The sequence below is a fragment of the Macrotis lagotis genome, chromosome 1 (genome assembly GCF_037893015.1).
Source record: "Macrotis lagotis isolate mMagLag1 chromosome 1, bilby.v1.9.chrom.fasta, whole genome shotgun sequence".
Classification (NCBI taxonomy): domain Eukaryota; kingdom Metazoa; phylum Chordata; class Mammalia; order Peramelemorphia; family Peramelidae; genus Macrotis; species Macrotis lagotis.
The window spans coordinates 656,118,249-656,133,509 of NC_133658.1; the positions used below are offsets into that span (position 1 = coordinate 656,118,249).

General features: G+C 32.1%; 1 protein-coding gene across 9 annotated transcripts in view; it reads left to right on the top strand.

Moving 5' to 3' along the window:
• DNAH7 (dynein axonemal heavy chain 7) overlaps nt 1-15,261 on the top strand; it is a 271,696-nt gene that overhangs the window by 89,305 nt on the left and 167,130 nt on the right. For 8 of the 9 annotated variants that reach the window (XM_074215444.1, XM_074215439.1, XM_074215442.1 and 5 more), the window contains 7 exons: nt 204-353; nt 1,519-1,701; nt 2,307-2,483; nt 2,972-3,103; nt 3,401-3,625; nt 5,193-5,390; nt 12,909-13,064. In XM_074215444.1, coding sequence (XP_074071545.1) covers nt 204-353; nt 1,519-1,701; nt 2,307-2,483; nt 2,972-3,103; nt 3,401-3,625; nt 5,193-5,390; nt 12,909-13,064 — 1,221 coding nt within the window. The remainder of the gene's footprint in view (nt 1-203; nt 354-1,518; nt 1,702-2,306; nt 2,484-2,971; nt 3,104-3,400; nt 3,626-5,192; nt 5,391-12,908; nt 13,065-15,261) is intronic. The other variant, XM_074215440.1, reaches the window with a different exon arrangement.

The window sequence follows — 15,261 nt, forward strand, 5'->3', positions numbered from 1 at the left end:
AGCAAATCACTCCTTACATTCCTTTCTGAGATATCATAATTCCATAGAAGGAATAGTATAAGCAAGAAATGCTAATCCTCATACATCTTTCTACAGCATCATCTCTAGTTTAACTATAACTATATTTCATCCCTTCAGAAAAATATGGTAGAGAATTGGACCCACATATTTTATATGTGATGCAAACTTTTTTTTATATCAAGGGATTGATGGAAGAAAACAAGGTTCAAATTACTGTCATAAATCCCAAGTCAATAACCATGGGTCAACTATATGGACAGTTTGACTTAGTATCTCATGAATGGTCAGATGGTATCCTAGCAGTAAGCTTTAGAGCATTTGCTTCTTCACAGGTAAGTGTTCTATATTTTACTTTTGTATTACAATTAAGTCCATAATGTTGTTTTAAAAACTATTTCTTGTATGTTTTTTTCAATTTTGCAATCACTTAAAAATTTGCATGTAATTTATGACATAGTGGGAAAATGTAGAGGAGAGGAAAAGAAAATGAATGAAGAGTAATGAATGAATGAATGAATGAATGAATGGGTAATACAGTAAATCTAATTCTTTCCTTTCTTAGTAAATACAGATTTGGTGGAATGCATAATATAGTATTTAAAGTGGAATATTTCAAAGAAGGCCAAAAGAAAACAACAGGATGACTGCCTCAGTGCCTCAGTACTGGTTCATCACTACTTTAACTAAAAGTCGATACTGGTTGATGGAATGTTTTATATGCAAAGGCCAGCATGACTATTGGCAAAGCTTTTGCTATTACTATCTTTATCCCTAGAGTTCTCTTGATCATTCTAATTTTAGAGAGTATTCATATATCTTCAAAAAATTTTTTTTTGTTTTTTGCAAATTGGCAGTGGGGTTAAGTGACTTGCTAGGTAATTGTTAAGTGCCTGAGGCTAGATTTGAACTCATTTCCTTCTGACTCCAGGGCCAATGCTTTATCCACTGTGCCACGTGTCATTTTAAAAAATTTTTAACAGTCTAATGATGTCTTGGATAATATCTTACTTTCTAGCGTCTTTTTTGTAAAGGTAGTAAAGAACAATTTGCTCTCTTGATTATTTGTCTGCATATGCACACTTAGAGGGAACGAAGGGAAAAAAACTGGCTTAGAACCGTTGATACATGATCTGGTAAACCATGCAAATGAGAATTCCCTTACTGTTTAGCATTAAAACCATATTTTTTCTAATCCTAAAGCACCATAAAGAATTCTACAGATATGAGATCAAGAGAATTTTGCAATGATTAAATCTTAGCAGGTTTCTTTTGAAGAAAGATGTTATCTATTACATCAGTATTACAGATAAGTTTCTTTTATATAAGTATAGCTATTTCAACTGTAAATTGGGTCAGAAGGTACATTGATACTTTTCTATGACATTAATTTTCAGGAATACTATTACTTTTGATTTGTAAAACTGAGTTTTCTTAATTATTAGTCTAGCATTCAAAATGTTATCTTTTTTATTTCCCTTTGCCACAAATCTAATATAGTCTCCAGATAGAAAATGGTTGATTTTTGATGGACCTGTAGATGCAGTATGGATTGAGAATATGAATACTGTTTTGGATGATAATAAAAAGCTCTGTCTAATGAGTGGAGAGATTATTCAAATGTCACCACAAATGAGTCTAATTTTTGAACCCATGGATTTAGAAGTGGCTTCACCTGCTACAGTAAGTTCTTTAATTTTTTTACTTATATTTATAGAAAATGAAATTTCCAATAGAATGTGGAAAATTGGTAATGTTTTAAATAAAAAATGGTATGAGCATAACTCATGGAAATATGTTAAGCACAATTGTACATATACCACCTATATCAGATTAATCCTCACTGGTTTAAGTGGGGGGGGTGAAGAAGGGGAGGATGGTAGAAAAATGTGGAACTCAGAAGCTTACATAAAGATGAATGCTAAAAACTATCATTGCATTCAATTGGAAAAAATAAAATAACAAAATTAGTATAAATCAAATTATTTCTTATAAGAAATTTTTTTCTTGACAAAGACCATTTTAAAATGAGCAAAATATTTTATCTAATATGATGGAATTCCATGGCAAATTTGAGATTCAAAAATGACTTCCTTCTCATAATTTTAATCATATTGGAAATCACACATTAAGAATTCAAACAAAAATTGTCTTGAGAATAATTTTCAAAGGGTTTTTAATGTGGTTGTAGATAATGTTTAATATGCAATATGCATATTAACTTATTCCCTTATTAAGTGTCATCTTGAGAAGATGAATAGTTATCTTCTCTCCATTTTCCCCAACAGGTTTCCAGATGTGGTATGATTTACATGGAGCCTCAAATGTTAGGCTGGAGACCTTTGATGTTATCTTGGTTAAATGTTTTACCTGCTGGGATCAATGCTTTTCAGAAAGAATTTATAACAAGTTTATTTGACAGAATAATCCCAGTTGCTGTTGAATTTATTAGAAAACATACAAAGGTAGGGAAAATGGGGGATTTTAAGAATTTTTTAATAAAGAAAAATTGGAATTAACCAATTTTGTCCAGTTAGCAATTTCTCTCCATATCCTGGGTGCATATGCAAAAACTTTTCACTTTCAGGTAATCAAAATGATCTATTTTATTTTTTGTAATTGCTGCAATTCTTTATTTTGTTAAGAATACATCCCATAACTATTGTTGTAAAATGCGATTTTTGAATGATTGAGGATGTGAATGTATTTTTAAGTGAACTAAAATGGGTTCTCATTTATTGTAATGATAAGTTCTAACAGTAGTTTTATATTTAAAAATGTAATTGCCTTCCTTAAGATTTTTAGTGATTAGTGGTTGGATTGTGTTTTTTGTTTGTTTGCAAAATAAATTTAAAACAAGAATGCTATGTTAGATAACTACCTAAACTGAATGTGGTACATGTTTGATCTCAAATTTAAATGCTTCTGTTGGTTATATCTTTCTGATTTTAAGGAATTGTCTCCTACATCAGATACAAATTTAGTTAAATCTTTAATGAATCTAATGGACTGCCTGCTGGATGAATTTGAAGATGAAGCCAAAGTTAAGGCTAAAAGTGATAGTGAAGTTTATTCTGTGCTTGAGGTAAGGGCAACTCTTTTTAGCAACCCATAAATTAAAAAATGAAACCCCTTATTTCCTTAATTTATCCATCTAATGATCATCTTTCTCCTGACTGTTGAAATTGACTGTTAGTATAGGTATTGAAGTTAAATATTAAGAAGCAAAGACTAGAACCCACACATGTCAGAATGCTATTATTAGAACATTGTATGTTCTTCTTTATTTTTTTACTTGAATGATAAATACTTTTAAAAATTCTGTTTGCAGGCTTTAAAAACATTTGAAGTATTTTTCTGAATTTATTTTTCTCCAATATAGGGTATCTTTCTGTTTTCATTGACCTGGTCTGTTGGAGCTAGTTGTAAAGAGGATGACCGGCTGAGATTTGATGAAATTGTTAGAGAATTAATTAATGGTCCGATTTCAGATGAGACTAGAAAAAGATACAAATTGCTGAGTGATACCGAAAAGAATACTGCAAGGCCCATAATTATTCCATATCCTGACAAAGGAACAATTTATGAATATCAGTTCATCAGTGAGGTAAGATTTCTGAAAGTAAAGTTCACTTTCTTTTCTAAAAATCATATAGTATGATAATGACTGTGAGCCAACATTTGTATCAAAGTTTGTATGTTGGTATATTTAACTTTGTCAGATGTACTGCAATCTTGTACAGTTTTCAAAATTAATAATACAATGTCTTAATATAAAATTGCCTTTTTGACCACTTAAAATATAGTAAAGGCTTTGGTACTTTAATTACTCTATAGATAAAAGCTATGTTAATCATCATCATCATAATACATCTATTAATGTTTTGTAATTTACAAAACACTTTCACATACATTCTTATTTGATCCTTACAGTCAGTTATTATTATCATGACCATTTCACAGATACAGTCATATTAACTGTTTTACTGAAAGGCATAGAGATATAGGCAATAGTGGAGTTAGGTCTAATATTCATATTATTGACTACCGATTTATATGAATTAATAGGAAATTTTTGCAACTTTTATCATATGGAAATTCTCTTCCCTATAAATAAAATACAAGTTTTTTATAATTTAATAATCTTAAGATTTGAACTTTGAACCTACTGACTTCATGCTACTTCACAGATTGTCTAGCTATATAATGACAAAAATGTATTGAGAAAAACAAAGGCTACATGAAGTTATTACTATTGTTTTTTGGATCTGCCCTAAAAAGCATCACATTATTGTAATATCTTACTTAATTTTCCTTTAAAATCATGATGATTTTTTTCCAGTAGTGTACAAACACATGCAATGTGTAACACCAATGAATCTCCCAACTCCAAGAAATGGTGGGTTGGGTCTGTCCTCTCAATCATAATGATTTTATGTTATTGGTACATGTATAAGTTTTAAATGATAAGACAAATATCCATCGGGTCTTTGCTCATTTCTTTGTGCCTTTAAGAGTTAAAAATTAGCTTGAACAACTTTATCTGATTATTGGGACCACATTTCAGGTTAAAACTTCCTATTTTTAATCCCTTTAAATTACTGTTTCTACACAAATTTTTTTGCTAAATAATAGAATTGTGTTAGGAAATTTTATTTTCTATAAATATTATATTTATAAATATACTTCTTATACAATAAAATTTCAGCCTTTAGACTCATTCGCTTAACTCCAACTAAATTGTGGTTACTTTCTCTTACTCAGATAATTTGAGCTAATAGTAAAGCTAATTTTTTTTGAAAAGGCATCATAATTTGTACTACCATATTATCCTTAGAATGAATGAAAAGTTATGATTGATTCATAATTATCTAATGAAATTCCAAACTATTACTTAACCAATTAGTAAATCTAATTTTCTTGATTCTATTGATTTGTCTGAGATTAGGAGTTTCCTAATATTTTAAATAGTTTTCAACTTTTATATAAAAATATTATTTGCTTTACTTTCTTAACTTTTTAAAATTTAAATCTGAATCCTAGATTTAAGAATCATGCATACTGAGAAAACATCTGATGTTATAGTATGTGTGTTTTTTCTTTATAAAGTTGAGCAGAACCCTCTTTAAAAATGATTTTCTAATGTGTAATATTGGACTATTTGTGAAAAATAGGGATTAGGACGATGGGAAGCATGGATAGAGAGACTGGCATCAGCTCCTCCTATTCCTCGAGATATGATGTTTAATGAAATCATTGTGCCAACTCTAGACACAATTAGATATTCTACATTAATGAACTTGCTGACTACACATCAGAAACCTTCAGTATTTGTGGGACCAACAGGAACTGGGAAGAGTGTCTACATCATTGTAAGTATTATAGATAATTTCATTTAAAAATGAATAGTATGGCCTTTAAAATACTTACAAAAGCTTCCTGAACAAGCTAGTTATTGTATATGTATGGGGCAATGAACTTGAAGTATTTTTCTGCTATTGCCAAGGAGAATGTTGGGTAATAGTTATTAATTTTGATTACTATTTGATGATGTATTGAAAGTTATTTTCTATCATTAATACATAACCTCAATTGCATAGAAGTAGATCTCCCTTGAACAGTTTTTTTTATTAAGTGATATTTTGTGTCAGTCAATTTTATTAGATATAAACTCTGACAATAATGTAATGCAACTAAGTTCAGGAACTGTTTACAGAAATAATAATAATAATAATAATAACCAATATTTACATAGTACCTACTATGTCCTAAGTACTTTACAAATATTATCTCAGGATCTTCAAAACAAATCTGGGAGGTAGGTACCATTATTATCCCCATTTTATAAGATAAGGATCCTAGCCCAAGGTTACATGGTGTTAAGGAATGTTAAGATCCTCTAAACTTTTCTTTTTGAGTTGCCATAGCTCATGAAAACACTGAACTCAAAGCTGGAGGCCCTGAATATGACAAGGATGAAGTCCCTACCTTGAGCTGAACCATGTTTGCATCCCAAGCTGGACTCCTTGTATTTTTGGCAGGTTCCTGTCAGTCTGCATTAAGCTTAAGAAATTGCTGGAACAACTGGGACCCTTGTAAATAAACAGCCCATCCTGACTTCATAATCTAGTAGTTCCCAAGGGAAAGGAATATAGTTTTTGTTGTTGCCTTGCGCCTCCCTCAACCTCCCCCCCCAGGGGTTTTGTCCTTTTCCCATCTTTATTGCATTTTTTCCCTTCTCCTGCCTTTAGGTGAATATTTGTGAGTCCTCCTCCTTCCTTTTTTCCTACTGTCATAAATATGCAAACCCTTTGGATTCCATATGCATTTTCATGTCTCTCGTAATAAACTTACTTTTCCCATAAGTTTCATGAAGTTGTGATTCCCCGTTGACAACAGCTAGCAGATGTCTGAGGTCACATTTCAATTCAGATCTTCCTGACTCCAGGCCCAACATTCTATACACTATTCTACTAAACTTCCTCTTATTAGATGAATTACTTTATTGTCTCACTCCTCCTTCTAACTGCTATTTTCTTTTTTTTTCTTTTCTTTTAAGGTTTTTGCGAGGCAAATGGGATTAAGTAGCTTGCCCAAGGCCACACAGCTAGGTAATTATTAAGAGCCTGAGGCGGAATTTGAAGCCAGGTACTCCTGACTCCAGGGCCAGTGCTTTATCCACTGCGCCACCTAGCCACCCCCTAACTCTGTTATTTTCAATGGCAATTCCATCATTCTCCCTTTCATCCAATTTCAGAACTTTTGTCTAGTAAGTCTGGCCCTGTCTATCATTTCCATTTCCGCTGCCACTACCACAGCACAAGCCTTGGTTTTGTAGTAGTTTCCCAAGTGGTCATCTTGGCCAGTTTCTCCTCTGTCTTAAAGATGACATTGCTGACAGCTTATTTACTTAAAACGTATTTCTGACCTGACCATTCTACCTTCTCAAAAACTTTCCTTGACTTTCTATTACTTATCAGATTAAGTGCAAGTTTTTTTTTTTTTATGTAGCATTCAGAACTCCATGTCTCTTTTCCTATTTTTCTCTTCCATTCATATTTCTACTTCCCACGGCTACCTTACATGAGAACCAAAATGGTCTGGTTTCCAACAGCATGCTATGCTGGAAATGATGGGACTTGAGTTCACAGTCTTGTTCTTGATCAAGTCATTCATTCTTTTGGGGCAAAATGTAAAGATGACTGTTCTAGAGCTGTGATCTTGTGATGCAAAACCTGCTCCCATGCTCTCTTATCTCTGCACAGTTGCTCATTTCATGCTGCCTTTCACCTAGAATTCCCTCCTATCTAGCTTCTCTATCCTTCAGATGTCACAACTTTCCAGATTCCATTCTTTTCTTTAGAGAAGAATTTTCTTCATTTACCTTTTGCAACTCCCTTTTCCAATTGTTCAGTTCTATTTTTGAAAGAGTTTTCCATTTGTCCAGTTGAGGTTTTGAGAGAATTATTTTCTTTTTGCATTTGTCCATTTGTATTTTCCAAGGATTTTTCTTGTTGCAAGGTGCTAATTTTCTCTTGAGTTTCTTTTCTCAATTTTTCCAATTGATTTTTAACCTTTCTGATTTCTTCTAAGAAGTCTTTCTTGGGGGGGGGGGGGCAGCTAGGTGATGCAGGGGATAGAACACTGACCCTGGAGTTAGGAATTCAAATCCAGCCTCAGACACTTAATATTACCTTGCTGTATGGCCTTGGGCAAGCCACTTAACCCTATTGACTTGCAAAAAAAACCCAACCAAACAAAAAAGTCTTTTTGGGCTGGAGAACGATTCATATTCTCCTCAGAAGATTGAATATAGGAATAAGAAAGAATGAGATGTCATGACTTAGATGAAAATCCAGCAAAGGATCCTGAGAAGATGAGTTGTCAGCTAGGTAGGCAAAGAAACAGGAGAGAGTACTGTCCCAAAAACCTAGAGAAAGAGAGTATCAGAGAGAAGATAGGGATCCTCAATGTGAATATCCATAGAGAGGTCAAGAGGGATGAAGATTGAGAAAAGGTCATTTGATTTAACAATGAAGAGTTCACTGGTGAATTTGGATAGAGTAATTTCTTTTTTAAAGATGAGATTAGAAGTCAGGATCTAGCAAGAAGAGAATGAGAAGAAAGGAAATGGTAGCACATGTTATAAATAACTTTCACCAGGATAGCTTGCGGGGCCTGGACAGATCAAGTGAAAGTTTCTGAAAATGAGTTTGTAGACAATATCACATGCTAATTGCTAACTATTCAGGAAGAATAATACTGATCAAAAAATTAAATCATTAAAATCTAAGTTACTTTAAGAGCACATGTAAATCTCATTTCCTAGGTAACTCAAATGAACTGTTAATTAAATTATTAAAAGCATTAATCACTCAGTTAATTACATTAATGAAATTTAGTATATAGTAACAATAAGATGAGTGTAGGCAGCTAGATGGTGTAGTGGAAAGACTACTGGGTCTGGAGTCAAGAAAACTCATCTTCTTGAGTTCAAACCTTAGATATTTACTAGCTGTATGATCCTGGACAAGTCACTTAACCTTATTTGCCTCAATTTCATCATCTGTAAAATGAGCTGGACATGGAAATGGCAAACTACTTCAGTATCTTTGCCAAGAAAACCCCAAATTGGGTTATAGACAATTACCCATGAGTAAACCATAACAAAGGTGAGGATTCATATTGATGATGAATCTTAAGTGATTTATAAGATGTTGGTGTATTCAACATCTGTATGTAGCTAATGAGCCTTTAAAGTCAAGTATTTTGCACCTTAGTTCCAAAGGCTGATAAAGTTCTTTTAATTTGGTGAATGGGCCCAATGCTTATATTGGAGGAAAGGTGGAACTGGTGAGAGTTGAAGAGTGAGCTTTAATCTCTCCCCTCACATCAAATTTAAACCTCTGCAAGTTTTGGACCTGCCTTAAATCTTTTGAGGTTTTTTTGTTTGTTTTTAGAGGGGTTTGGGGGGATTTCTTTGAGTTGCTTTAAGTTCTGCAATCACTTTTAGGCAGTTCTGGCTTCTAGCTTTAAGAGAAGATGGATGACACTAACCTCACTTGAGTTTGCTGAAGGTCAAGACTCTGGGAAGAAGATGACATGAGAGAAACTGAAAATCTCCGTCATGTCCCTATCCCTAGTTGGCTATAGAGATTCTGAGGAATTTCCCCTTGCATAAGAGTCATGACTTTTTTGAGTTGAGTTACCTTCCTCCCAATAGGAGGCTCCTTCATTCTGAATCATCTGGTGTATATAATCTCCTCTGTAAATTTTGTGTAATTTCTGTTTTGTTATTCAACTTGGATAAATGGATTTCTTGGCTACCTACTATGTATATTCACTGTGGAATTGGTATTTGGTAGGAAAGGAAACAAGCCCTGGATATAAAGCTTGGAGTCTTCCTTTCCCCAGTAATGAAATAACAGAAGTTAGATTGAAACTGAAAACCACATCCCCTAGACTAATATATAAGGAGCAAAAAGTTATAATTTTAGCCCTTATTAAGGAGAGCAGAATGGTGGCTTCTAACTCCCACTTCCTACTTCCCTTCCTGGCAGGAATTAAAATTTCCTTTGGAAAAGAGTAGGGTTAGAAGAGACTAAAGATGTCCATTCTGCTTTCATTTGAGCCACACAGCACAATCCCATGTTGCATGTCAGGTACAGCCCTTGTAACATTTAAATAATTAATTTTAAAATTAAATTTGGCTTAAGACTCAAAATTTGGAGTCTCTGTGTTATAGAGAAAATTAAGTGAGCAGACTTGAAAACTAGAAAGAACTGGCTTCAAATCCAGCTTATTAACTCTGTCACCCTGGGCAAGACACTTAACCTTTCAGTGCTTTAGGAAATTTTCTAATTCTATAAATTGCAGAGAAGGTGTCAATATGCTATACTTTTTCATTGTTCCCCTTTCAGTAAAAAAAAAAAAAAGTACTTCTTTTTGATTGTTAATTTGCCTAAAGACACAAGGTTTTTCTGTTTAACTAATGGCCACATAAATTGACTTCAAATAACTTTGCTGTGCTGTGATCACTAGCAAAACTATACTTGGAATATATGTATATAACTAAATACAGATCTTGAGAGAGAATCAATAGGATATTATAGTATCATGCTAACTAAAATAATTCTCTTTGGAACTGAATTTTAAGTACACTTAAGTTCTAACTTTATTATGGAATAATAATTCTATTTTAAACACTGTATCTTCAGGTATTACTGTTTACTATTACTATTATTGTTTACTATTTATTATGGAATAATAATTCTATTTTAAACATTTTCTACTGTATCCTCAGGTATTATTATTTACTATTTCAATTCTTAGTATATTTCATGTGTATGTATGTACATGATATAATATGGATACAATATGATATGATAAAATATACATTATATTTGTGCTAGTTTATAGAGATCAATAATGTTTTAAGGAGCATTTCTTAGAAATGGAAAGAGTTGAAGATTTAGAGAATTAAATTCAAATAACATTTTCAATGACTTCTGTATGGCTTTGAGCTAGATATCATTCTTTAGAAAATGAGTGGAAGAAGTAGAATATCAGGGAAAATAGAAATTATATGAGTATGTATGCTAGTATGCTAAAGACTCCTGCTTCATGTAAACTACATAGAGTTTGTGTTAGAGCTATTCACAGCCATAATTACAACTCTTCTGAATGAACTACAGTTGTGAATCAATTTCACATGTCATAATTAAATAGCAGTTTAAAAAATGAGAGGAAGGAAATGACCCCAGAGGTATCATCGGTTTGCTAGTGGTCAGTCCTAGAGATTTGACTGAAGTTTGTGTGTGTGTGTGTGTGTGTGTGTGTGTGTGTGTGTGTGTGTGTGTGTCTATGTGTCTATGTATGTGACAGAGAGAAAGTGTGTGTGTGTGTTTGAGAGAGAGAGAGAGAGAGAGTGTACCTAGCACAGTGCCTAGCATGTGTTGTTGTTGAATTTTGTTTTCAGTCATGTCTGATTCTTCATAACCCCATTTAAGGTTTTCTTGGCAAAGATACTGAAGTGGTTTGACATTTCTTTCTCTAGCTCATTTTATAGGTGAGGAAACTGAGGCAAATGGGATTAAGTGATTTACCTAAGGTCCACAAATCTAGTAACTGTCTTGAGACCAGTTTTGAACTCAAGAAGATGAATATTCTTGATTCAAGACCCATCACTTTATACATTCTGCACTTATCTGCCCCAGTAGGTCCTTAAATGTTTATTAACTAATTGACAAGTAGGTTTTTTTTACTTTAATCAGTACATTGCTTGAAGTGATTTTTCAAATGCCATATTGTTTGTGTAGAACATTTAAATAATTAGACTAAAAGGTAGTTTATATTGATCACATAATATTTGGGACTTTATTTTTCTTATTTTTCCTATAATAAGGAATTGAGATGAGAGAACAAGGATGGCAAAAGCAAAACCAAAGAAAGGAAAGATAGTTATTGAGGGATCTTTTTTTTAGATGTAAGGAATACAGAAGAATTGTTAGAAATAAGAGTACAGGAGGAGGGCAGTCTTAAAGCTATAGATTGATCTTCTTATGATCTTAAAAAGAAACTAGGCTAGAGAGAAGAGAGCTGCAATTTAATGGTTTTTTTCTTTTCATATACATATATATGTTTAGGCATGTATGTATACGTGTATGTGTATGTATATGTAAATTATATACATATATATGTAAAAGCCTATTCTATTGGATGTTTTATGTTTAGCATTAAAATTTAAAAATTAAAATACATTTTAAAATGTTTAAGGAATTTTAGCTACTTTAAAAAAATCTATGATATTTGCAAAATCTTATTTGTAATATTATGATTTAATAGTATCCTTATTCATGCAAAATAAGTTGAGATTTCAGTGAAGATAATTCAAGCCCGTTCTGTCTTTTCCTCAATTCATTCAACTGGCATTGTTTAGATATTTTAGTTAAAAAATATTTAATGTTTACTTGAATTTTTAAAAAATCTTCTCAAAATGTGTCACTTTATTTTGTATTTTAGGCCTTCTCTATGTTACATATTTTACTTAAGTTAATTTTAATTTTAATCCAGTTAATTTTACTTACTTTTAGAAATCATTCTTCTTGGAGTAATGTAAGCCAAACATAATTCATTGTCAATTTAAAAGGATATATTTTGCAACTACAAATAATTTAATGATTTTGTTTTTTCATTGCAAAAGAAAATTACTGAATTGGTCAACCTGAACAAACTGGTTCCAAAGACATATCTGTTAAAGCAGCTAAAAATAACTGGTCCTCTTTTATTAGAAAAAGATAGATAGATAAAGTGTTAAATGCTTACTATGTTTCAAGAATTATGCAAGCACTAGAATTACAAAGAAGCAAAAAGAAAGAACCTTTCCTCAAGGAGCTTTTATTCTAATGGGAAAAGACAACACACAAAAGGGAACTGGAAGGTAGAAAAGTCCAGGGAGTCAGTAGTTTTTACCCTTCTATTTTAAGCTAATTTTCAAAATTTTTATGAAAGAATTAGGGTCAGAAAGCTCTAGAGTATTTCTAATAAGGCAAAAAGTTTATTGCCCAAATATCATACATGTGTGTATGTGTATATATATATATATATGTATATATATGTAATCAATAGATACAGATATAAATATATATCAATATAATCTCTAGTCATTGTGAACTGATCTAGTGAATTGGATGCAAATGTTTTGGAATTCGATTTTTTTTAAGGAAATACAATTTAACATCAACATTTTAAAAATTAATTTATTATTAAATCTTGTTAAATTTGTTATGAAACCCCTATCAGTTTAATTCCAGGTAGTGGTATTGATATTTAGTCTTTTTTGAAAATATTTAAATTTATAGATTATAAACATACAATTTTCCCCTTTACAGAATTTTCTTCTAAATAGTTTGAACAAAGACATCTATAAACCTCTGCTAATTAACTTCTCAGCACAGACTACAGCAGCTCAAATTCAGAACATTATCATGTCAAAGCTAGACAAAAGAAGAAAGGGAGTTTTTGGTCCTCCTCTGGGCAAAAGAATGGTAATAAATCCTTTTTCCTATATGTACAATGTGTAAATTGCAATTTGTAAAAACAGTTCTCATCAGAACAAGTTTTATTTTTAAATTTTATAGTTTTTAAATTTATAAGTTTTAAGTTTATTTTTCTATGACAGCCATAGTGTTATTTGAAAAGTGACTAAGAATAACAATTTATTTGGCTCAGTATATTTATGTTCCCAAAGAGTAGAATGAGCAAGGGTTATTATGAGATATTTGCAAAGCATTTATTGCAGTGTCTGGCATATATTAGGTAGAATAGCAATACTAGTTATGCTTTTTCTTACTATTATATGCAAGGTCATGATTGCTCATTCAAAATCTACCTTGATATAAAACCACCCTAATTAGGTATCAAGAAAGCTTAACCTATATGTGATTCAGCAAATGAGATTGATTTATATAAATTCTAGATTGAATACTTTTTTAATATATTGAAAAATCTTTACTTTTGAACCATACTTAGCATATTCGTTATGGCCAACTCTGTCTAGTTTATCTGATTGGACACTTTTAGTTAATTATTGAATAGTCAATCTGATTTAGTCTTTAAAATAGAAATAAAAAAATAGGATCATCTAGTTCATATTTACTCTTAAGTGATTCAGTTAATTTCTCTGTATTGTCTTTATAGTAAAAAATCAAAATTAACCACATTTTTGATGCATTTAAAATTTAAGGTTGTATATTAAGATTTAAGTCATAATTCAGAATTAAGATGCATGCATTGAAAATCCTATAATTCTAACAAAAAAGTGTTGCTCAAGAGTAGAATTTAACTAAAATTATCTGCATAACTATCTTTACTATTTATTTGACTTTACACACTTGGGAAACCATCTTCTTATTTCTTTTTAGTGAAGCAAATAGGATTCTCTATAAATGACTGCTTGTTTATGCTCCTTATAGATTTCTTTAACTTGTCTTAAATTACAAGTTAATAAAGCCCAACTGATAAGAATGATTTAGTCTCATATTGCCAGGACACTTGTACAATACAAATTGATGTAATTGAGCCAACCTTAATTGTTAACTACTCCATGATAGGCATCTAGTTCTAGCTGTAAAGCCTCTTCATAGACATAAATGTGCTGTTTTCCATTTACAGTGTGATTTAATATTCATTTAGCAAACATCTATTCAGTGACTACATTGTGTAGATCTATGGTGCAAAGGGAAAGAAATGTTTAGATAAGCTATGGACTGTACTTTCTAGGAACTTTTAGTATGTGCTGGAAATACAGATTTGGGTATAATATCCATTGTTTCTCCCATAGTACTATGGGAGACTGAAGTTACTTAAGGGGAAAATGTACAGAGAGAGAAGAGGGGCGAAGAAAAACTTAGTAGAAAATTAACATTTAGAGTCTAAAGGGAGAAAGAAGAGCCAATGAAGGAAGTATAAAAAATGGAACCAGGAGAGTGTGGTATCTCTGAAGGCATGGGAGGAGACAGGATCCAGAAGAAGAGAAGTCAAAGCAGCCCCTGAAGTCGTATTTTAATCTTGGCCTTTCCTCTGCTGCTGCTTGTATGGAATCCTCTTATGATCCCCTACTTGTTCCTGAATCTCTCTTTATAACTTCTCTCCAATTAACTCTTTTTTTAAGTTTGTTCAAGCTAATGGAGTTAAGTGGCTTGCCCAAGGCCACACAGCTAGGTAATTATTAAGTATCTGAGGCCAGATTTGAACTCAGGTACTCCTGACTTCAAGGCCAGTGCTCTATCCACTGCGCCACCAAGCCACCCCTTCAATTACCTCTTAACAGTTATTTTGTTCCTTTTTTCAATTAAATTCCATAATTTCTCCAGGGGAGTTATGGCTAGGCCTAGTTGAAATAAGTCTGCATTTTGTGTTGATAACAAGATCTTGGTACAAGCAATGACTTTAATATAGCTGAGTAAAAGCCACTATTTGTACTGAGATCTTGAAGTCATCCTGTGACCAAATTGTTTGGTCAAACTGTTTATACAGAGGCCACAGTTTGTACAGAGGTGACCAAATTGATATGTTTCCTATCTTCTTGATTGACACTAAAAATTCATTTATGAGAAGATTCATCTTGTCAGTCAACTTCCTTGCAGTCATTAGTGTCAAAAGCTACTGGTAGATCAAGAAGGATGAGAATTCAATGAAACCCCTAAAGTCAGTAATGTTATAAGTTTAAGAAAAGTAACTGGC